At 45.0% G+C, this 24,750-nt stretch overlaps 1 protein-coding gene across 13 annotated transcripts in view; it reads left to right on the top strand.

Annotated features, from left to right (window-relative positions):
• Positions 1–24,750, top strand: part of PHACTR3 (phosphatase and actin regulator 3) — a 356,261-nt gene that overhangs the window by 206,626 nt on the left and 124,885 nt on the right. For 9 of the 13 annotated variants that reach the window (XM_053249632.1, XM_053249630.1, XM_053249627.1 and 6 more), the window contains 3 exons: positions 9,270–9,452; positions 19,009–19,215; positions 23,822–24,089. In XM_053249632.1, the coding sequence (XP_053105607.1) occupies positions 9,270–9,452; positions 19,009–19,215; positions 23,822–24,089 (658 nt within the window). The remainder of the gene's footprint in view (positions 1–9,269; positions 9,453–19,008; positions 19,216–23,821; positions 24,090–24,750) is intronic. The other 4 variants (XM_053249641.1, XM_053249640.1, XM_053249631.1 and 1 more) reach the window with 3 other exon arrangements.

Raw genomic sequence — 24,750 nt, 5'->3', positions numbered from 1 at the left:
ACAGGACTTAGTATAAAAAGAAATAAGAATAAACACACCAAACACATGATTGGATAATCAAAGTTTAACATATTAAACCAGCCTGTCAAACACATAGAGCAGGGTCTCACGATCGGTGAGACCTGGTTTCTTCAAGTGAGCGGGGAGAACTGGCTAAGCCTAAGCCTAAGATCAGGGAAGTAGCCCTGGGTGGCCAGATTGGCCGCCCACACGATTGCCGACTCCGTGATGGAGCCGGCGGGGGCTGGGGGGAGCGGGGGCGAGTGCGCAGGGCATGCTGGCGAGACCCCCGGAGCCAGGAGGCGGCTTTTCGCCTCCCCTCCAGGGGTCTCCTCATGAGTAGCCATGGCGCAGAGCCGCGCCACGGCTATTCACAATCAAATAGCCCCAGTTTGCGGAGCATTCACTGCTTTTATTTTTCACTTTTATTTTTGCATTCACTCCGCAAACCAAAGCTAAGGGGAGGGGTACTTGAGCTAACCGCTCAAGTACTTGAGTTGACCGCTTAAGAACCGCCGGCCTCGCAGCCAAGCCCAGTGGTTCTTACGATCAGCAAAAATCAGGCTCGGCTCTCCTAGCCCAGTTTTTGCCAATCGTCAGAATAGCCCCATAGTCATCTGTTCAAGTGCAGGTATGAAAGTAACAAGATCGTGGCCGACATCTTGATTAGCACTGCACTTACACAAGCACATTGTGCTACCACAAGACTGTTGCAGTAGCTACTTGTGCTAAGTTTGGAGCTTGTATTCCAGACTAGGGGTGTGTACAAAACCGGTTTGCCCAGACGGGCATGTTCCATTTTGTGCACCTCAGACCACCCACCACCCCCTGAGTGTGTGTGTGTGTGTGTGTGTATGTATATCTCACCTCCAGGTTTGGGTTAACTCTGCTGCCTCTGGGGGGTGCTGCTGCGGCCACAGGGATCCTCTAAAGCTTTCTTCTGCCCCTGCCAGCCACCCCCAGTCTTTACGGGACTGGTTTGGTCCATTTTCAGGCCTTTCCAGCCCTTTCCTGGCTTGCAGTGGCCATTTAGAAGGCCACCACACATGCATATAAACTATTTGTATGCCCAGATAGCTTATACGCATGCACGGTGGCCTTCAAAATGGCTGCTGTGAGCCAGGAGAGGGCTGGAAAGACCCCAAATTGTGTGCCCAAATCACTTATACGCATGCATGGTGGCCTTCAAAATGGCCGCCGCAAGCAGGGAGAGGCCGCAAAGGCCTGCTGGTGAGTTATTATTATTATTTTTTTAAAGATTTCAAACCCCGGACCAGCTCAGAGCTGGCATGGGGTGTTCGGCTGGAGGTCGAGCTGAACCTGGCCCTCTCTGGCTTGAGGCCAAACCCTCGAGCTGAACTGGTTCAATGGCGAACCGGCTTGATCTCAAGCCAGTTCGCATATCCCTATTCCAGACTAGTGATATTCTAGCACAAACATGCATAGCGGAAAAGCACATTCTGAAAATTCACACGATTTAGCTATCTTCTTTATGCGATCTTCTTGCATTAGCACCACATTGTTCTGCACATGCATCCCTAGATAGCTGGCCAATATTCAGAAACATATCCAGGCATCTGGACATGATCCAACCAAAATTTACATTGAAATCTTGTTGATTTCAACACTGGATAATTAAGCATGTCCTGACCTTTCCTATTAAGCCCACTTAAGTCAATGAGACTTAAGTGGGCTTAACTCTAGCTTGCGCATACTCATGTTTTGTCAGAAGGGCCAGACTTGGGTCTTAAAGCTGTGTCCTGACACATACGCTTGTGCTGCATCTCTGCCATGACAAAAAGCAGTTTCCCATTTACTTTCTTTCTGTAGGTAGTGTTGTAAGTGCTTACATAAATACATGAGACTTGAATTTTACTAATACATAGCTTGTACAGATGCTTGCATGAAGGTGCCAAAGACTGCTTCTGCTTCCTGGCACCTTGATGAGTGTATCTGTATGGTCTATGGGATCGTTCACATGACCACAAAGGGGTAGGCTTGGGTGCTTGTCCTCCTACCTCACTTTAAACCATTTCAAGCCTCTCTGCGCATGTGCAGCGATTTTCAAAGGTAAAATGCTCCGCGTCCGCCACCTCTGCCACCATCCGTGGCTATTTTTTATTGTAAGATGCTACCTCCTTTCCTCTCATCCCCTTTCAACCCAAGCCCTATACTTGTAAAGGGGAATCCTTGCCAGATTCCTCTTTACAAGTATATCAATAGCCAACCCCTGACCTGCGGATACGCGTCTGTCTCCCCACCCCTTTGCATATGCCGAGGTCAAGTATCTACTGTATTACTTGACCATGGATACGCAGAACTGCAGATGGCGAGACTGCGATTAATGAGGTTCTCCTGTACTGCTTTTCAACAAAAGTTCCCAAAGCGGTTTACATAGAAATGAATGAATGAATGAATGAATAAAATGTCTCCTTGTCCCTCAGGCGCTCACAATCTAAAAAAAGAAACATGAGAGACACCAGAAACATGAGAGACACCAGCAACAACCACTGGAGGGATGCTGTGCTGGGAATGAATAGGGTCAGTTGCTCTCCCCCACGAAACAAAAAGAATCACCATTTTTAAAAAGTGCCTCTTTGCTCAGTTAGCAGGGGGCATACTGAAACATTCTGAGTGCTGTGGCTGGCTCCAGGCTTTTCGAGGACTCCGAACAGAAACAATTTAATCATGATGTTGCTTTTGTGCAACGTCTTGAGTTTCCTGGCTGGACATGGCCTTAGTGATGCTGTCCCAAGCTAAGGTGCCTGTTCCCTGCAAACAGATACCACAGTGGATCCCTCTACCAGCAATACAGCACTGTTCGCAACTTTATAACCCATCCTCTCTTTGGGTTTCTTGTACAATAAAAGCAGCATGGAGGAGTGGATTAGGACACGGGCAGCAATTAGAACCACTTCAGAATGGCTGACATGACCATGAGCTCCAGATGGCTGAAGAAGCCATGAGATCCACTCTTCTGGAGCACAGGGGTCCTTCCACCTTCCATGAGTCCTGCAAACTGCCCATCTTTCCCAGATGATGGTGCAACCACATAGAGGACCACTCCTTCTGGGAAATGCAGTGTGGCAGGAGCAGTGGCAAAGGGAGGACTCCACCTTTTGGAAGCTGAGCTGGAGCCCAGGCCCTGGAATAACTAATCCTCTGCTGGACTGGGTGTGGGTGAATGTCCTGAAGTGAGGTCACTATACCAGCACATTTCCTCACTTTGTCTGACTCCATCATAGTTGGAGTCACTGCTCCTGCCCCTTCCCAAGCTCTTCCAAATTTTCCTCCAAGTGAATTCTGTGCAATGATCAGCCAATTGCCCAGAGTGTGATTGGCTGGCTTGCAAGAGATGGAGGAGAGCTGGTCTTGTGGTAACAAGCATGAATTGTCCCCTTCTCTACACAGGATCCACCCTAGTTTGCATTTGAATGGGAGACTACATGTGTGAGCACTGTAAGATCTTCCCCTTAGGGGATGGGGCTACTCTGGGAAGAACACTTGCATGTTTGCATGAAGAAGGTTCCAAGTTCCCTTCCTGGCATCTCCAGATCAGACTGAGAGAGAGATTCCTACCTGCAACCTTGGAGCAGCCACTGCCAGTATGTGCAGACAATACTGAGCTTGATGGACCAATGGTCTGACTTGGTATAAAGCAGCTTCCTATGTTCTTATTTATGCAGATACTGCTCCTCCTTGGAGTTTTACCATGTTCCTGGTCTGTGCAAAAATGAGTTTTGGTCATGAACAAGAGTTCATGTTCTCAATCTTGCCAGTTCTACTACTTTCTTCCCTTCCTGCTCACCTGGCTTAACTGCCCATCTTTGTTGGATTCTGCCCTTGGTTTCTCAACCTGTGGTTCTTGTTTTGCCTTCATGATCCAAGATGCCTTGACTCACCTCCTATGCTAGAAAAGTCCCTCTCCCCCCACCCCCAGCATCCCATCTCATCCTCCCCATACAACTCTGTCATCTTTTACTTATCCTTTCTTCCTGCATTCCCTTCCCTTCTTGCCTGAAAAAACTCAAGCCATGTCTTGCAAATACCAGGGGACCACTTTTCAAGTAGGGCTACCATGAAACACCTCGCCAGTGTTGATGGAGATTTCCCTTTGTTGCAGCTTGTTTCTGTTTCAAAAGTAGAGGAGGCTTCACCCAAATGACCAGACTTTATAGTGCAACAAGGAAAGATGCGGCTGCAAGCAATGTGTGTGGCTGTTTGTATGCCAATAATTATGTATGGGCTGGCTTCACAATGAGTAGAAACGTAGGCAACGGACTCCCCTCCCTTCCTCCTTCCACTGTATCATAGCAACTGTGCTGCTGCAAAGGCTATTTTAAGAACAGTAACTTTTCACCGAACGTGATTACGAGGCAGAGTGAGTGAGCTCAGCCTATAAAAATGCTGCATTGGGTGCTCTGCGGCAGGCAGGCCAGGTTTCCCTGTGTCCTTAGATAGCAAGCCAGTGCAAGGCACATCTCTGCCGAATGCCCTTGCCGAGATGAGAAGTGCCTCAAAAAGTTAGTTTCTGAAGTTCATCTCCTTTAAATCACCATGTCAGAAACGTGCAATGGAAGTTAGGCTAGTTTTGTCATAGGCTTCTGATGTGTCTAAGGAGGAGAAATGCAAGTTGTGTGTCCTGACCAGGTTGCCCACTTGTGTTTTGGTTAATAATTGGCTTAGGTTCTAGTGCTGAGCCCATCATTTCAGAGAGGGGTGTGGGAGGGAAGCATCAATCCTACCGAGAAAAGCAAATGGTGATTTGGTTGGACAGGAAAATAATACAGGAGGCTTAAGAACGTTAAAAGAGTCCTGATGGATCAGGCCCAAGGCATATCAAATAATAATAATATAATAAACAAAAAAAACTTTATTTGTTAGCCACCCCATAACAAATTGTTCACTGGGTGACTCCCAACAACAGTAAAAAAAAAAAAAAAAAATCCAATAAAACCACGTAAAACAAGACAAACGAATTACACTTTAGAATAGAGAATGTAAAATACAATGCAAAATATTAAAACTTTTTAAATAATAAAAAAATCAATGATAAAAAGGAAGTATCCTGTGTCCCACCGTGGTCCACTAGATGACTACTGGGGCATGCCCCCACTCCTGCTGTTGCTCCCCTGCGCGTGGTATTCACAGACATCCTGCCTCTGAGCCTGGAGCCATCAAGATTAGTAGCCATTGACAGCCCTGTCCTCCATGAATTTGTCTCTCATTGTAAAGCCATTCAAGCTGGTGGCCATCACCACATCCTGTGGCAGAGATGACGTGGGATGATGGTGGCTTCACCATCATCCAATTGTTTACAGTAGCTCAACAACTTTTATTGTCTAAATTACTTGGGCTCTTATCCTGGGACCAACACTGGGACCTAATCTGGGACCAACCAGCTTTGCTGTCCTAGTCCAACTTCATCACCACCAAGGGACATTTTTGTAATGAGTCGTGTAGAGGCACATGAGTGATAAACAAAGTACTATCAATATTAAAAAGATCTGTGAGCACCATACAAGATTTATGGTGGCTCTTGATCATGGAGGAATACGTTTCTGAAGTTTTTCAAATGTATTTTGAAGGAATATATTTCTCTGTCAGAATCAATGTGAAGCCCATGTGCTGTATTTTGTTAGCTGATATTTTAAGTCTGAAGATCACAAAAGTAGATTTTTGGATCTGTGTATATAGAACTCTGTATGTATGTTGGGAAGGCATGGCTAACCGCCACTTTCTAACATGTGTATAGAGAGGGGAAACCCCCATTTGTATGAATATCACATGTTGCATGCTGCTAATTCTTACAAAGAAATGCCCTTCATTGAACTCTTCTTACATCTCAAGTAGCCCTCACAGTGGTCTGTTCTGAGAAGGATCTGCAGTATCAGGCTTTGGGAACTGTCGTGGGTGCTGATTTATACTCTACCTTTAGCAAACTGCTTCATATAATTCCAAGCAGTGTAATTGTATGATCACCAAACACATAATGTATTTATTCATTTTATCATCGAGTTGGGTGAGATGTTGTGAGGGTGTGGTCTTATTTATTTATTTATTTATTTATTTATTTATTTATTTATTTATTTATTTATTTATTTCATTTTTATACTGCCCTTCTTCCAAAGACCCCAGGGTGGTTAAGAACAAGATAAAAACAGTAATAAAGCTTCAATAACAACAAACTGCTAAAACAAAACAAAAATACAGCTATGTTAAAAAGACGGCTGGGGGAACTATATATACTAAAAAAGGAAATCAAACAAACCCTATTCAGGCATTACCCTGTGCATGTGTATAGGTGTCTGTACACATGGACATGTTTTAAGGTGAATGACTGTACAGGCATTCATTTTAAAAGTGAAACTGAGTACAGGTCTCCTCAAATGCAGGGTACTGATAGGAAGTGAATTAGTTCACATGAGTTGAACATAAAGTCTGAATAACTGTACAAGTGTTCAGATCTGAATGTGCATACACTGTACAAAGATTGAATGTGCATTGAACATAATCAATGTCATTCACATGACCTTTTGCTAAGGTGGGGGGGAGGATATCACCTACCTTCCCCCCAGACTATCCAGCAATGATCCGAGCCACATGGCTCATACACCCACAGATAGGGTTGCCCAAGCCTGGGTAGGACTGCTCATGTGAACAGCCTCAATGTGTGGATAGGCTTACAGCCTTGAGTTGATCTGGTTTGTATTACCTGTATTTGATAACGCAGTTTCTTCATAGTGAAAAACATCCCATAGTCTCCTACAGGAGATTGCAATGAAAAGAAAGGAATTCCTCTTCCCTTACACAGCTAACCCCATTCTTTCTGCCACAAGGAGAAAAAAGTCAATCAGATATTTGTGCTGTGCCTCTTAGAAAGTGGTGAAACAGATATATGGGAGGCAGTTTTTATGTCTAAGAGAAGAGAATATCTGATAATCTCAATTATTTTCAAGCTAGCAAATTGCCCATTCATCCTTACTATATCAGGCAGTGTGTGTGAGAAGGGCTTGCATGTTGCAAGGACTTTTAGGAGACAGTGCATTTCTGTTTGCTCTGAACACAAAAGCAGATTGCACCCCCTGCATGATCCCCTCAGTGAGGGCTGAGTCACTCAGGGTCAAGGTCAGAGGTCAGATTTTGCCTGGTCAGTACTGTAGTGCAGTGCTTTTATTTTCTTCGTGCATGCAAATGGCGACCGTTCACTTAATATGGGAGAAAGTAAAGTGGTCTATTCAGGGGCTTAAATGACTTTCCCTGATGACATAAGGGCACTGCTAATCAAGCCTTCTCCTCTCAGCATAGCTCTACCTCTCCTTTTGCATAGCATAATTCTGCTTCTTACTCATAGCATATGGCAAAATGATGGACAATGACTTGTAGACTCTCCTGCCCAGTCTTGGCACTTGCACCACGAATGGGCAAATCTCCCTGTCCCTTTATAGCCTCTCCATAACATATCAAAGAGTGTCTTGTATATCACTTTTGTGTGTGTGCTGGGCATGAGAATGCATCTAGGGCTGTGCTAATCGATTTGGGTATAAATTGATTTGTACCCGAATCTAGATGATTCAGGGCAATTTGGAGACAGAACAAATTGCCCCTGTGTTCCATTGGCTTGATCCAGGCCCAAATTGTATCACACCAGATTCGATTCAAATCTATTCAAGATTTGGATTCCTCCTATCATTTCCCCCAGATTCCCAGCTTTCATTTTTAAAAAAAAGAAGCTAACTCTAGCCCTTGTAGAAGTGGAGTTCTGGAGCAAAATGTGCGGTCACTATTTTTCAAGTGTTTGGATTCTTTGATGTATAATAACTTTTCCTCAATGAATCCCTATGAGGATTCATTATACACACACAAACACACTTATACACACAAACTGTCAACTGCCATGTGCCAACTACACTCCCCTCTCACCCGCAAGGCAGTGGGGAACTACTCAGTTCATGTTCTAGGAATCTTTTCAAGTGTTTAGGTGCTTTGGTGGAGAGGTCAGTCTCCAGTTACCACCAGTACGTCTGGTGGTGACTTGGAACTGGGCCTTCTCTGTAGCTGCTCCTGGCCTATGGAATGCACTCCCAGCAGATATCTGCAGTTTAGGCTCGCTGTTGGCCTTTAAGAGAGCCCTAAAGACTTACCTGTTTAGCCTGACCTTCCAAGGTTTTAAAATTGTTTTAAAGTATTTTAATTTAAATTGTGTTTTAAATTGTGTTAAAATTGTTTTTATATTGCTTTATGTAGTGTGTTTTAAATTAAGTTTGTTTTTAATGTTTTTTAAACTAATTGTACACTGCCCAGAGCCGCTGGATAGGGCAGTTTATAAATAAATAAATTAATTAATTAATTTCTTCTAATAAATCCCTATGAAGATTCATTACACACCAAAGAATCTAAACATCTCAAAAATTCCTAAAATATAAACTGAGCACCCAGTGGCTTGCAGGTTGTGAGGCAGTTGGCACATGGGATGCCACTAATTCTCCACCCTGACCCACAAAGCAGTGGAGTAAAAATGAACAGAAGAAATGAAAGTGTGTAATGAAGACACCAAAGAATCTAAACACTTCAAAAAATCCTAAAAAATAAACTGAGTACCCCTCTGCCTTGCAGGTGGGGTGGGAGAGGGTGTAGTTGGCACATGGCAGTTGACAGTTGGCACTGTCCAATGACAATCAAAATGAACAATAATCCAAACACTTGGAAAATAGTAACCACACATTTTCTCCAGCTTTAAAAAGAAAGAAAGCAAGCTGGGGATCCATGTTAGGATTAGGATTGGATGACTTCAAATCCCAATTACTTCCTATGGTAGAAATATACAAAATCAATAAAAACTAAAATAAAATAATTTAAAATCAACCAAGTGCCCCACGGCCTTGGAATCTGGATCATAGGTAGAACCCATGGGGACCTACCCACCACCCAAATATGATGTTCTTAGGACCTTTATACATGGTCTGAACCAATCTGATTCAGAATTGAATCTAATCAAATCCAAATCACATCTGGAGTGATTCGGGGCAGGGGACAGATTTGGACACAAAACAAATCAGAGGTGATTCGATTTGGGCACAAATCGAATCAAAAAAATCTTTTCATGCACATCCCTAAATTCATCTCCTGCAGTGATCCCAAGAGCACTATTGCCCAAGAGAGCCTCAAATCTGATAGAGCCCCCTTTTGACTCAAAATTGTATTAAGGGTAATGGGCTTGAGTTGATCGCTAATGGTTTAACTAATGATAGAATGTCGTGGTGTCCTAGATTCTGAAGGCAAAGCATGCACTGCTGACGATGCCACCAGAGCAATGCTGAGTGATCCTTCATCCCCCTCATGCCAGGCACTTACCTCAGAAGAGACGCAGCAGCAGGAACATATATCAGCCACAACCAATGCCACCTCATTTGGCGAGGAGCTGCATTCAGAAGAGCTGAGAGAAGATGCAGGTATTGGATATGAAACAGTATTGGCCTTTCCATTCCATTGAGCCCACAGTTTGATGCCAAAGAAGGTTGTGATGATGGGTGAGCCCAGTTTACTCTTGGCCATAGTAGCAAACAATTCTAGATGAAGAGAATGGCAATTCCCAACCATTTTACTGAGAGGAACTGAATGAGAGTTCTGCATGCTGAACAAGACTGCATGTGATGGGTATGTAGGTTAAGGCAGCACATTTTCCAAGGGGATTTCATTATAGGATATTTGACGATAGATGGGGCTAGTTCCACCTTTTAGGATTAGGGCCAGCCAATGAAGGTTACTTCCAATTGCTCCACTTGCCGGTGGTGATCCCATGGGACTGGTTATTAGGGCTGTGCATGATCACAAATGTCAGGATTGGGTCTGACCCAATCCCACAAATGTCAGTTTGGAGTCTTTTGGACTCTTAGAATGTCAGGGATGGGGTCCCTCCCCCCTAAGATTCCCCCCCCCAACATCTGATTAAAATTTAAACATAACCAAGAAATATTCATTGTGTGAAACCCAGAAGAAAAGTAATGTAACACAAGAAAATGTCAGGGGAAGTGATATAATATCATTGAATCACAGGGGAAACCTGGAAATCGGCTGTTTTATTTTTTAAAATGTAAGTTTAAAAACCAGCTTAAAACTTGAAAAAAAAAAAGAAAGTAAATGTATGGGCAGGCCAGCAGCTGAGCAGATAGATGCCTGAAGAAGCCTTTTTCTTTTACTCAACCGTAGCCATAATTGGTGGGGGGGAAAGCACACTCCCACTGCCATTTGGAGCTCCAAAATGCTTCAGTGTTCACTTCGCCACATCAGAGAACTCTGAACTGCCCTAGGCTTTCAAAGGTTGTGTTAGGGTTTTCTCTGATGTCGTCCAACACGGCCCAGTTCAGAGCATTTCTGACCTTCTTGATCAGAACTTGCACAGCCCTACTGGTTATATAGCCAGCTACCTTCACATGATGGTCTCCAGAAGCATGCAGGACAACTGATGGGCTAGAATGCAGAGTGGATATAAGAGGGGGAGGCTATGAAGAGCTTTGAAAATAAGGGAAAGTGTTCATGCTGGATATGGGACCGGATTGGAAGACAGTGTAGGGATGCAAGTATCTGAATGATGTGAGAGGTGAACAAGTTTGACAGCAGAGTTCTGGACAGAGACAAGCTCAAATATCCCTAATAATGCCAACTATCTCAACTCAATGGTTTGTTTGTTTTTTATTTAATTTAGTAGAAGATTTTAATCCCACCTCTCCCTTCATTAGGGTTCCCAAAGTGACTAAGAACCATAAAAAAGAAAACAATAGCATCATCAACACACACACACACACACACACACACACACACACACACACACACACAATCTGCACAAATTAGACAGCAAATCAACCAAAGAGAAGAGCCAGAAGCAAATCTACTATAGACACAACAAAGAGTTGCCTAAGCAAAAGGTGGAGGGGAAGGTTTCAGTAGATGGCAGAAGCTGAAAACTCAAGGGCCAAGTGGGTCTTCTGGGATAGGGCAGGGGTTCTCAAACTTGGGTTCCCAGATCTGTTTGGACTACAACTCCATCATAATTGGCAAAAATGGCTGAAGGCCATTGGGAGTTATAGTCCAACAACATCTGGAACCCTCATTTGAGAAGACCTGGAGCAGGAGTTCCACATTTATAGGTGCCACAACGGAGAAGGCCCTGCCCACCTTACCTCTGAACATGCTGAGATATGCAAGAAGGCCTCACTAGATCCGTCTTTCTGTCTCTGTCTGCCTGTCTGTCTGTCTGTCACATTTATACCACCCTATATAAAATCTCAGAGCAGTTTACAATTTAAACAAACAACAACTAAAACCTAAAAAATCATATAAAACATATTAAAATTACCATAAACAAAACTTTCGAACTTTAAAATAACATATACTCAAAGACCGATAAAACAGGTGTGTTTTCAAAAGTCACTGAAAAACAACTAGAGATGGGGGTGAGTCTGATTTCATTTGGGAGTGTGTTCCAGAGCCTCAGGGCAACCCTAGAGAATGCCCGGTTTTGGGTTGCCACCAAACAAGCCAGTGGCAACCATAACCAGACCTCCGCCGATGATCTTAATAGGCAGCAGGGTTAATGAAGAAGAAAGTGCCCTCTTAAATGCATGGACAAATCCATATATAAGGGGATGGTCCCTTGGATATCCTGGCTCTAAGCCAGGGTTGCACAACTTTGCCCCTCTAGCTGTTGTTGGACTACAGCTCCCATCATCCCCAGCCACAATGGCCACTAATCAGGGATGATGGGAGTTGTAGTCCAATAACAGCTAGAGGGCGAAAGTTGTGCAGTCCAGCCCTAAGCCATTTAGAACTTCAAAGGTGACAACCAGCACTTTTCATTCAGCCCCAAAAGAGACTGACTGGCAACCACTGAAAATAACATGCTCTAAAATCTGGCACCAGTCAGAAGTCTCACTGCAGTGTTTTGTACAAACTGATGTTTCTGGACCTCCTTCAAAAACAGCTCCACGTAATGAATCGCTTTAATAGCTTCAAAGAATTGGCTATTTGGCATGTTTGTCTACAACTGGGACTATGAAATATTTATGGAGGGAGCCATATGTTTTTGTCACACAAAGCAATGGCTTATTCCCTTCAGAAATAACATGCATATATTTCACAGCAGATTGCCCCCAAAGTAGGTACATTATGATTAAACATCAAATATTTATGTTAATACAGAAATGTTCTTGATGCATGGAGGGGGGTGTATGCTAATAAAAAACTGGTGGTAATAAAAATAATATTTTGCTTTACTGGAGGATGAAAAAATGAATACTTAGAGAGATTTATATTATTTGAAAGGATTTGGGGGAGAACAATGTTTAGCAAGTGGTTTTTGCAGCATGTCGATAATATTTCTGCTTCAAAGAATACAAAGATGAATTGCATTTAGTTGGCTCCTTCTTTTTGCTGCCCTATGTTGGCTGAGCTGGCCGACCTATGAGCTTCTTTAATCCTGCTTTCTGTTATTTTGTGTAATCATGCATTACTCGGCACATTCATACAGATCCATCACTGGGGTGTGTGCAGAACTGGTTCAAATCAAACCCAGTTTGATTGACCGGCTTGACTAATTCAAGCTAGAACTGGACCGACCCCTCAAGAAGGGGGCCAGTTCAAGTTTGAACTGAACCAGGCTCCATTTGGTTTGAACTGGCAAGAGGGCACCTTACCCGTGGCAGCTCCTCGACAGTGGCAGGCAGGTGGCAGCTCCTCTAAGCCTCGCCCACACTCCCGCTCAACAGTGCTGGCTGACTGGGGCCCAGTTCTGGCTTCCATGCATGCGGAGGTGGTGATGCAGATGGCCTCTGCACATGCACGGAGTCTGGAACTGGGCCCTCACCAGTTCCAGTTCCAGATGGGGGAGCACCAATGGGGCCTAGAGGAGCTGCTTCCACCAAGGAGCTGCTGCCACTGCTGCCATGGGTAAGGTGCCCTCTTGCCCACGCCTTACCTGCCCTTTCAAATGCCTTTGAGTTGTTAGGGATCCCCCTTTGCTTGTAAAGGGGAACTGGGTCAAAGCAGGTTGAACCAGTTCAACCCAGTTCGAGTGCACGAACCGAACTGCCCTCCGTTTCTGGTTCACAGGCTGGCCATTCAGTTCAAATTTGAACAGCCCAGAACAGTTCCATGCACTCCCATATCCATCTTAAATTAGTTGCCATTGAGTTCAGTGGGTCTTCTTAGTCATGTCTGCATTGCATTCTGTTTCTTTCAGTGAGACAGCAGTCAGCATCCAGACTAATGCTGCACTTGTGCAATGCAGGATGGTGCACTAGCCAGCTGCACTGAGTCAGGAATTTGCATTCCAGACTATTTTGTTTACATTTATATCCCACCCTTCCTCCAAGGAGCCCAGACCAGTGTACATTGATATGTTTATCCTCACAACAAACCTGTGAGGTCGACTAGGCTGAGAAATAAGTGACAGAACCAGAGTCACTCAGTGAGTTTCATGGCTGAATGGGGATTTGAACTTGGGTCTCCCCAGTCCTAGTCCAGCACTCTAACCACTATGCCATGCACTTGTGCAACAAAGTGGTGCACCTCCTGCTGTGAAATGTCTTCCTAATCAGTTTTGCAGAGAACATTTGCACAGGACCCAACTAGAGCAGGCATGCACAGCTTCGGCTCTCTGGCTGTTCTTGGGCTACAGCTCCCATAATCCCCTGTCACTTTGGCTAATAATCAGGGATGATGGAAGCTGTAGTCCAACAATACCTGGAGGGCCAACGTTGTACACCCCTGCACTAGAGTCACTTTGTTCATGCACAAGTGCAGTGTTAGGCTGGATGTTGACCAGGAGCTAGACTGTATCCATTATTCAATGAGTTACAATTGCAACCCTTGTAATGTTCAGGGTAGCTTACAATCATTGTTTTGTTCATCCCAGTAAGAGTTGGTGAGGTAGGGTTATTGCTCCATTTTACTGATATGGAACTGAGGCTAATTCTCCCAAGACCTCCAAGGACTGCAGTTTGAGACCAAGTATTTTAATCCATCCCTAACATAGTACATAAAAAGAGAATGCTGGACTGGATAGGCCTTGGGCCTGATCCAGCAGGGTTGTTCTTAACCATGCTGGATCAGGCCGAAGGCCTATCCCGTCCAGCATCCTGTTTCCCATAGTGGCCAACCAGATGCCTCTGGGAAGCCCACAGGCAAGAATGAAGGCGTGCCCCCTCCCCTGCTGTTGCTGCCTTACAACTGGTAATCATAGGCATCCTGCCTCTGAGCCTGGAGGCAGCCTGTAGCCATAATGACTAGTACACACTGATAGATCTGTCCTCCATGAATTTGTCTAAGCCCCTTTTTAAGCCATCCAAGCTGGTGCCATCGTCACATCCTATGGCAGAGAATTTCATACATTAATTATCCACTGTGTGAAAAAAATGCTTTCTTTTGTCAGTCCTAAATTTCATGGCATGGTCTCTGGTTCTAGTGTTGTGAGAGGTAAAGGTAAAGTATGCCGTCAAGTTGATTTTGACTCCTGGCACCCAAAGATCCCTGTGGTTTTCTTTGGTAGAATACAGGAGATGTTTACTATTGCCTCCACCTGTGCAGTATGAGATGATCCCTTTCAGCGTTTTCCTATATCGCTGCTGCCCGATATAGTACCAGCAGGGATTCAAACCGGCAAACTTCTGTGACAGGGAGAAAAATTCTCTCCATCTACTCTCTGAACACACTTTCTACTCAAATGGTCCAGCATATTCACCTTCTCCTCTTTCTGTTCTCTATGGACATTGTTCCATCTGAAGAACTCTAAGCCTATCCTATGTATGTATACTTAGTAACAAGTCCCACTGAGTTAAATGGGATTTTAATAAATGTGCATAGGATTGCAGCCTTAGCTACTTCCTTTTTAAAAAATTTCCACTGTTGGCACTCTAAAAATACAAAAGACACGAAGAACATATTTCTAGGGATGGTTCAAACCCATTGGAGAAATTGGAAGAGGCTCAGCTCTCATGGATTTTCTTGGTTTCCATGTAGCTTATGATTGAAATGTGGGAGGGGATTAAATGGCAGTTTCGAGGGAAATTTCCTGGTTTTGGTAGGGTCAGACCAGATCTGTAAAGAGGTCTCTAGGTGCCACTCTGTGTCAGCAAACTGATGGGTATGCTTCCTTGCTGAGAGGCTTCTGGGCAAGCCGAAGCCTACATGTCAAAAATCACATCTTCTTCAGCACCGCTGCTGTTCTTATGGAATCATGTGGAAAAAAGAATGTGACCCAATCCATTTTGTGCAAGCAACAGTCTACATTAAGGACCTGAATCCTTAGGTGTGAGGGGCATAGATCAGTGGTAGAGCGCATGCACTGCATGCATAAGGTCCCCAAGTTCAACCCCTGCCACCTGCAGGTAGGACTGGGAAGTACCCCTATTTGAAACCTTGGAGAGCCACTGGCAGACAATACTGAGCTAGATGGACCCATGGTCTGACTCAATATAAAGCAGCTTGCTCTGTTCACCTGTACTTGTTCTTCTGTCCATCTGCAGTGCATCCAAGAGTTTGCAGTACCACGCAACATGGCATTTCCATGAGCAGCAGCACCCTGAATGCTCCCATGCATGTGCAAAAATGCACAGGGTATCCGGACAGCTTTCAGCCTGCACGGCATGGATTGCACAGTCCATGGCACATTTGCCCTCCTGGCTGATGACACAGTGGACTGATAGGAGGCCCTTATCTGTGCTTCACAGGTCGCAATCTGCCTTAAGGTCTCTCAGCATGTGTAACATGAATGCAAGGAGACTTGGTACAGCCTTTGGGAATCTCCCTAGTTGATACTATGCCTCCTGTCCAGTTCTATAGATCAATGCACTCCAACAGAACTTCGAATCCATTGCCAGATTCTGTCTTGAGTGGTATTCAGTTATAGCTGTAGATAATTCATATAAACGAGATTTCAGCTTGTATTACTCCCTGAGGAAGTTTGGGAATTGTTTTGTGCACTGTACATTCTTTGTAGTATCATCATCATCACCACCACCACCACCATCATCATCATCATGATGGCACCTTTCAACAAAAATGTTCTTAATGTGCTTTGCATAACAAAATATGGTAAACGGTACCTTATCCCAAAGGTGCCATTTGGGATGGTATCTTTGGGATAAGGAACCATCCTGAATGGGATCCTAAAGGATTTTTTAAATTCATTTTAAAATTAGGGACAAAAGAGGGGGATGGTTGCTCTCCTCCTGCTGGATATAATAGAACCATCACTTTGAATGAAGCCTCTTTGCATCACAAAACTATAGTATTAGGGTTCCTTGGAGAAAAGACTTGGTTGCTCAAAATGTTTAATTTCAAAGTGCTCTATATGCCTAATCAGAGCTGGAATTTCAGGCATTCTCCATTCAAAGATTTCCTTCCTTGCTCTAGACATGTCTTCCCTTCCATGTGAAATGAATCTTCACAGACGCAAGTTTGGGGCAGTACAGAAATAGTTTAAATAAATAAATATCTTTTCAGCAATTCAACTGAAAGATGGAATTTTACTGGTTTTGAACTGAAAGATGGAATGTTACTGTTGTGAGCCCTAAATGTATCCATCTTTACTCAGAAGTAAGTGCAACTGATTCTAGAAAGCTTTGTTCCTAAGTCAGTATGGACTGGATTGGATTGCAACCCACATCATATACTTTTGCTCAAGCCTTCCCTTCTGTTGGAAAACGGTATCATTCCTTGAGTGACCTCTAGCTTTGAATGAAGTAAATGCTGATCCAGCTTCCCCCCCAAGCTATATTTTGTGCTATTCTGTCTTAACCAGGACTAAGTGAAACATCTCTTTCATTTTCAGTTTTGTTTTGACTGTTTCTGATAACTACCCCACTTGCGACAGCTTATACTTGGTAGCCCTTTCAACATATGGAGCTCATTCACATGACTGGGCGGGCAGGGCAGCGGGCGGGGGAAAGCTGGTTAAACTCACCTTCACCCCAGACGAGTGAGTTCTTTTGAGGGGAGGGCAGACCATGCTCCTCACCCAGGCTGTGTGTGAGAACAACCTCATTGAATGGGATCAAATGCAGTTGTCCAGTGTCTCTTGACATGATGTGCTTTGTTACACCACCCCTTGTGCTGTCTTATTGGCTGATGTCCCATGATGCTCTGCATTGCTATGGAATGTCAACCCATTTGGAATGCGATATCTGATTTGGTGGTATAGAAAGATCAATGCAATCTTATTTATGGAAGCCATTGCTGAAGATGGAGATGGCAGCTGAAATCCTGGCAAATCCAAAAGTGGAATTGGCTGCCCTTTTCAGCCATGTCTGAGCACTTCACGTGCTGTAGTGGTGCAAGAGTCCCTGCGACAAAATGGGAGGCCCTTGACAACAAGTGAGTGGGATGAGAAAAGAAGTGGAAACAGACCATAATGGAAATAGCTAAACACAAGGGGACATCCAATGGTTTTTAAATTGCCTTTATTTATGGAAAAGGTTTTTAAACTCCCCCTTTCAGCTGAAGCTTCCAAGACTGCTAAGCGAAAAAAATTAAAATAGTTTAAAATAAAAAAGAACAATAAAACATCAGGGAAAGTATCATTAATACCAGCAAGAAACCAATAATAACTTTACAAAGTAACCAGAAAACACAGAATTAAAACTATGCACTAAAAGCCTGGAAGGATTAACTTCCTTTTAACTGTACACTCAGTGACAAACCCAGGGTTGCTGCCATGGAATGTGTGAATGGCTTAGAAACTGCATGATGCAAGTTTAAATGTAAATTGTAGAGCTAAAAACATTGAATCCTTGTGTATAAGTGCAGAAAGGACTTAGGGTTGAGGAGAATCCTAGGAATGAACAATAAGAAGGAAAGAACATCTTTTTTCTTTTCTGATTCTCATTACTACTAATGAAAAGTCCCTCACATTTGACAGGTGGGCAGAAGAAGGGATGGAAGCAGGGGCAACCCAAGTTGCTGTAGTGCCTGAGGGCACTGCCTTGCCCCACAAAACTAGTGAGGGGCCAAGCCCCCTTCAAAACTGCCCCTTGCAAACTTTGCAAGTGCATGTAGGGCAGGTGGACAGGAAGGTTGCCAGCAGCCTCCTCTTCTATGCTTCTGCTTCTTGCAAGCTTTGCAAAGAGTATGAGGAGAGGTGCTGCTTGCAATGTTTGCAAGGATCAGCTTGGTCCCAAAGAGCTGTTCTGATGGCGAGAGCAGGGGGCCTCTTGCTGCCCTGATGGTGCCCCAATAATCTGCCACCAGAGGCAACTGTCTCACCTTGCCTCATGGAAGGGTCGCCCCTGGATGGAGGAGAGTTCCAGTCCTCTCCTTACCTCACTCCTCATTCTCCCCTCCATCACTAAAATCAGCATCTTGGACAGAGCAATTCCTGAACTCAGGGAGAACCCGTGGCCGTGTTAGCACATAACACGAAACCGCAGTCAAATGGGGCAGAGGTTTGAAATTGTGAGCGTCCAAATGCGTGCAACCGCAGTTTCACGGCTGAAGTGATCTGAGGTTTGCCTCTCCAAACTCCAATTTCAGGAGGGAGGGTGAGGCCTTGTGAATATTTTGGGGTTGTGAATAGTAGCCACACAGTGCTCGTCATTTCCCTCACAACACAGCAATTCTTTGTTTGTTTGTTTATTTTATTTTATTTTATTTTATTTTATTTTATTTTATTTTACACATTTCTATACCACCCAAAACTTATGTCTCTGGGTGGTTCACAACAAATAAAAACAGCATTAAAACATTAGTTAAAAACAAAATCAAGAAATTTAAAACACAACAATTTAAATTTTTTTCAAACAATGCCAATGTTTTGTCAGTTATTCCAGCAAGTTTTCATTTCCACCAGTAACCTTAGCTGCTTTGCTATCTAGCATGTCCCTTACTAACATGGGGAACTCAAACTGCTTCTTTGCTGAGTGTGTGCCAGGCTCCTGCATTCCTGCCCTGCTCTGTTTGCATTGTTCTTAAGTTCACCTCCCACCTATCCCACCGCTTTTGATCCTGTCTCCTCAGCCAAGAAGACGCCAGCTTTCACAGTCGAACCAGAAAATGCCATCCTGCCAGCCTCTGAAGAGAATGCGCAAGCCTTACTTCTTTCTGAATCCACGGAATCCCCCCCTAAGCAGATGGAAAGGAACCCAGCACAGCTTCCCAGCCCTCCTCCGTCGCTTCCAATTCCACCACCGAAGACAGTGTCCAAAGTCTCAAAGATTGTACCAGGTAAGTCTCCTTCTGCTATGAAGCATCTTCCTTATGGCTAAAGGCAAAGCTTCCTGTTACCAGAGACATGGGACTGCTGCCAGAAATAGTATCATCTACTACTACTACTACTACTACTACTACTGATATTTATATACCTCTTTTCAACAACATTCTAAAAGCAGTTTACATAGAAAATTAAAAAATACATAAATAAGATGGTCCCTTGTCCCTAAAAGGCTCACAATCTAAAAAGAAACATAAGGTAGACACCAGCAACAGCCACTGGAGGGATGCTGTACTGGGGCTGGATTGGGCCAGTTGCTCTCCCCCATCTAAATAATAGAAAATCACCACTTTAGAAGGTGCCTCTTTGCTCAGTCAGCAGGGGTTTCTCTGTGCGGAGTTCTCCTGCTCCTCTCCTGTAATATATAAGAAGATTGCTGCAGGAGCAGATCAAAGGTCCATCTAGTCCAGCATCCAGTTTCCCACAGTGGCCCACCAGATGCCCTTGAGAAGCCACAGAACCAGGAGCTGAAGGCATGTCCCCTCTCCTGCAGCTGCTTCTCAGCAACTGGTATTCAGAGGCATACTGCCTCTGAACTTGAAGGTAACATATAGTATATTGAGCACAGTGGGAAAGTGGTTTATCAATCAATCAATCAATCAATCAATCAATCAATCAATCAATCAATCAAAGCCTTAACAACTAGTAGCTATTGATTGGCATATCCCCTTTTGTCGAATCCCCTTTTAAAGTCAGCTAGGCTAAGGGTCACAGAGCCACCTAATGGCGCAGAGGAGAAATGACTTGATTAGCAAGCCAGAGGTTGCCGGTTCGAATCCCTGCTGTTATGTTTCCCAGACTCTGGGAAACACCTATATCGGGCAGCAGGGATGTAGTGCTGAAAGGCACAATCTCATATTGCGTGGGAGATGGCAATGGTAAACCCCTCCTGTATTATACCAAAGACAACCACAGGGCTCTGTGGTCGCCAGGACTCCATGGCACACTTTACCTTTAGGCTAAGGGTCAGCATCACATCTTGCAGCAGGGAAGGTGAGCTTTTGCTGCCTTCACCACTGCCCAGCCCTTTTCCCTGATCGCGAGGAAGGGCTTTGGGAGATTTTTCGTGCCTAAGGCCAATTAGTAAGTTTGTAGAAGAGATGACATTCCTTTCTCCCCCACAGGTTTCAATCTGTCATGATACAGGATAATTTTAGGATTTAATTACATCCTAAGGGGACAAGTGACTCCTTCCAAAAATGATATCCCCATGTCAACATTTTCCCCTCCAGACTCTGTACCTACCCCATGTTCAGATGTCATGCCCATGTGCATTTCCCTATCCCTTCTGCAGATAACTGGCTGTTGTCAGGGAAATGCACAACACCCTGTTATAAGAACAGAGGAATAAGTTTCACCGTGTATAATGAACCTATGCCACAGTTCCCCGCAGACAATCCAGCTGCCGGTCTGGGAGGGTCGGGGCACGTGATCCCGCACACCTAGATGGTCCCCTGCATTGCCCAGGAGTGCAGATCTATGGGGGTAAGGACATGCCATCCCAGCCCCCCCGGAACTCCCACAATGCACCACGCAAGTGAGTGTCCCAGGAGTGAGGGGCATGTCACTGCTTCAGCACCAGCTCCCTTAACCCCATTTTAGAGGTGGGCTCTGTAGGTGGGTTGGCCGCTGCAATGCTGCCATCAGCCGCTTGCCTCCCACTGCTTCTCACATGCAGCCAAGACCAGGCTTGGCTGCCTTAGCCCGGCATGAGAACAGCCTCCCCGACTAAGAGTTTCATCTTAAAACTGGGAATAATCATAGTGATCTGTCTTATAAGGTTATAATAAGAATTATGGAGGTAATGTGTGTGAAGTGCTTTGAACACTCAGGGAAACAACAGTGCTATATAAATACTAATTATTAAGTTATCATAGATATGCTGTTGATCTGACCCAATATGAAGCAACACTGTGAAGCTCTTCTCACAATCCGTGAGAAGAGCTTCTATCAGGTCTGTCGGGAGAGTGGCCTTAGCTTGCTCTACCCACAGATGATCAAAGTCATGGAGCCAGTGGGGGCTGTGGGGATCAGGGGCCATGCGGCCCCTGGGAGTCCCACGATGCCCCGCGAGAGTGCACGGAGGGCATCCTGGAGATATCCCGGAGCCCGGGAGGCTGGCTGCAACCTCCCAGTCGGGTGGGTCTACTCATGTGTCGCCGTGTGCCGCGGCGACACATGAGCAAAAAAAATGAGGTTAATGGAGCACTTGCTCTATTAACCTCATTTAAGGGGGGAGGGAATTAGGTGGGCTTGCTGCCTTGGGAGTACCAGGCTCGCCTGCAAGCCTGGTGGTTCCCACGATCTCTGAAAAGCAGGCTAAGCTCCCTTAGCCCAATTTCCAGGGATTGTGGGAATAGCCTCTGAGGCTATTCTCACGATCGCCTAAAAGCGGGCTAAGGAAGCCTAGCCCACATTGGGGCAATTGTGTGCTGCAACGGGAGCCTCCCGGCTCCCGGCAGCAAACCTACTAAGTAGCCCTCTCCTTAGACGAGGTTAACAGAGCGAGCGTTCGATTAACCTCATCTTTTTGCTCGTGTGTGCTGTGGCGTGTGGCGGCACATGAGTAGATCCCCGACATGAGTAGACCCCCCCCTTTGCGGTTGTCTGTTGGAGGGTGTTAGCCACTGGAGGGATGCTGTGTTGGGGATGGATAGGGCCAGTTGTTCTCCCCCTGCTCAATAAAAAGAATCACAACTTGCCTCCTTGCTCAGTGCCTCCTTGCTCAGTTAGCAGGGGGCATCACACTCCAACACCTGCCGCACACAAGCTGGGAAGCTAGTTTTGGGACTGGTGAAGGGCCATTGGTCCATGTCATGTGATAGGGAAGTTATATAAGCCCACCATCAGAAAGCATGCTGCCATGTATTCCAAAATTTTTATCAGCCAGTCTTCTTTTGAGGGCATTTTAGTGTCTTTCCACTTTTGTACATAAACTATCCTGGCCGCTGTGGTTGCAAACATAAAAAGTGTTACATTTCTTCTAGGAAGCTCTCCTTCTATTATTCCCAGCAGGAAGGACTCTGGCCTTTTGAAAAATGTCATTTTGAAAATTTTCTTCAGTTCATTATATATCATATCCCAAAAGGCCCAAAGAAACATTTGAACAAGGGGAGGGAATCTTTCTCCATCAGCAATTGCATGCCTCCTTGGAGAGATCTGCTTCACGCTTTGAGAATCGACAGGTTTAAATTCATTTTTTCAACACTTGATGGCACTACCTCATTAGTAACAGTGTGTGCACTAGGAAGCCAAATGCAATGCCTTCATAATCCTGGTGGTTCTTTTAACAAGTATATGTTGTAGACATTGAAATGCTGTTCTATTGTAGAATTACCAACCTAGACTTGTAGCCTAAATCCCATTGCATGGCCATGGACACTGGGGTTTTCAACCATTGTCTTAGCTCAGTGAATTTCAAACTGTTCAGGAGGATCATGTAGTACCTTGATGGCTTATCAAGGATTTCTCAGTGAAAAGATCTGGAATGGCAGATAAACATTTCTATAACACAACTTACTCACCTCTACCAGCCTTTCCCTGCAATGCAGCATCACAGGGGAGTCATGGTGCTTTAGGGCAGGTGTAGGCAGAAGGCAGATCAGGATCTCCTGGAAGGTCTTTGGGTTTGCTCTTTCCTTCCTTGCAGAAAAGAAAGGGAAAGGGGAAAAGGAAGGAAGAAGGAGAACTTTGGAAGAAGGAAAGAACTGGGGGTGTGATTTTAGGGGGGGTGGGGAGAAAGAGGCACTGTTTGATGCTCTCCTGCTTCAGGTAGTGAAGGAGAGCTGGTCTTGTGGTAGTTCCATGAGTTGTTCCCTTTGCTAGGCAGTGTTCACCCTGGTTTGCATTTGAACATTAGACTACATGTATGAGCACTGTAAGATATTCCCCTTAGGGGATGGGACCACTCTGTAAAGAGCATCTGCATGTTTGCATGCAGAGGGTTCCATGTTCCCTCCCTGGCATCTCTCCAAGATAGGGCTGAGAGAGACTCCTGCCTGCAAATTTGAAGAAGCCGCTGCCAGTCTGTGTAGACAATACTGAGCTAGATGGACCAATGGTCTGGCTTGGTATAAGGCAGCTTCCTATGTTCCTAAATGTCATGGGGTGGCACTGACTGTTGGCATGATACAGAAAATCCACTTGGTTCATGGTGCTTCCCTCACATGAATGCTTGTTTTCAGGGACATACACAGATGGGTTGATGAAAGGGCTTCCCTAGACCAACTATCCTCTGGAATCCATTCTATGCATATAGGAAAACAATATTTTGAAAGTCATCCATCATGATGGTCAGAGGATTGTGGTGGCTATTCACCTGCCTGCATTATAGAGATTGGGAAGAGTGGGTAACAGGTCACTGCTCCCTCAGCCAATCAAAAATGGCTTGTTGAGGAAATCATATCTTCCTGGGGGACTAGCTGCAGTTGCTTTGAGAACTGTGGTCCTAAAGGGAGCAGTTAAAAAGCACCACCACAGATGTTCACAATCTATGTGGATCCAGAGGAAAGCCATCTTTTATGCACAGCAATTAATGCCCTTTCGTGATTTTATTTCCAGCAGCAGGAAGTGAAGTAGATGAGCCAGCCTTGAAATCCCCTCCATCCACTATCTTGAAGAATTATGTCATTGTTGGTTCCTCCCAACTCTCAGGACAAGCTGCTCCCTTCCAGCCCTCAGGCCAGAAAGTCTCTGATCCCCACCTCAGAGGACAGCATACAACACCAACCGGCTCCCCTCACCTCGCTGCTGTCCACCTGCCTTTACCTCCCAGCCGAGTCATTGAGGAACTTCACAGAGCTCTAGCCACCAAACATCGGCAGGATAGGTAAGAAAGTGAGTGTTGCAAGGCACTGTGAGACTGCCCACCCAACAGACTCCACTTGCCTCTGACAGCCCTTTCCCATTTGCTGAGATCTGTTTTGAAGACTGAGGCTTTGATATCGCTCAACATCATCACAAAGGCTTGGTTCAGATGCTCATTGAGTGAACATTCAAAGCTCCCTTATCCTAGACCATTGGTTCATCTAGGTCAGCACTGTCCACACTGAATGGCAGTGGCTCTCCAGGGTTTCAGGCAGGGATCCTTCCTGAAGATGCCAAGGAGCTTCTGCATGCAAAGCAAAACCAACTACTGAGTCACAGTCCCTTGTGGGGCTGCGACAATCCAATCTCTTTGGTGGAGCAGGGAGACAATCTGCACTGTGTGCTTAATATAATGTGTCACATGCATGTTCCATGTGGAAGCCTGTATGCACAGAGACTACAATCGTGATTCTCCTCCTCAGACAAGAAAAGATGGAGATAGTGCAGCTTATGCTTGTACAGGTCTGTGCATGTCGTTCTTGTTCCATATTACTTTAGATGCATGGTGGAGGGAACTTGCCTGCTCCTCCAAAGTAGGAATCAGATGCATATCTGGTCAGATCCATACCAAGTCAGGCTAACCTTGTCCTGGACAATAGATTAATGTTGTGCATTCCCTGCAC

This window comes from Hemicordylus capensis, chromosome 4, assembly GCF_027244095.1.
Source record: "Hemicordylus capensis ecotype Gifberg chromosome 4, rHemCap1.1.pri, whole genome shotgun sequence".
NCBI lineage: Eukaryota > Metazoa > Chordata > Lepidosauria > Squamata > Cordylidae > Hemicordylus > Hemicordylus capensis.
Note: the sequence above shows the minus strand (reverse complement) of the source record. Positions and strands in the feature narration are given on the sequence as shown.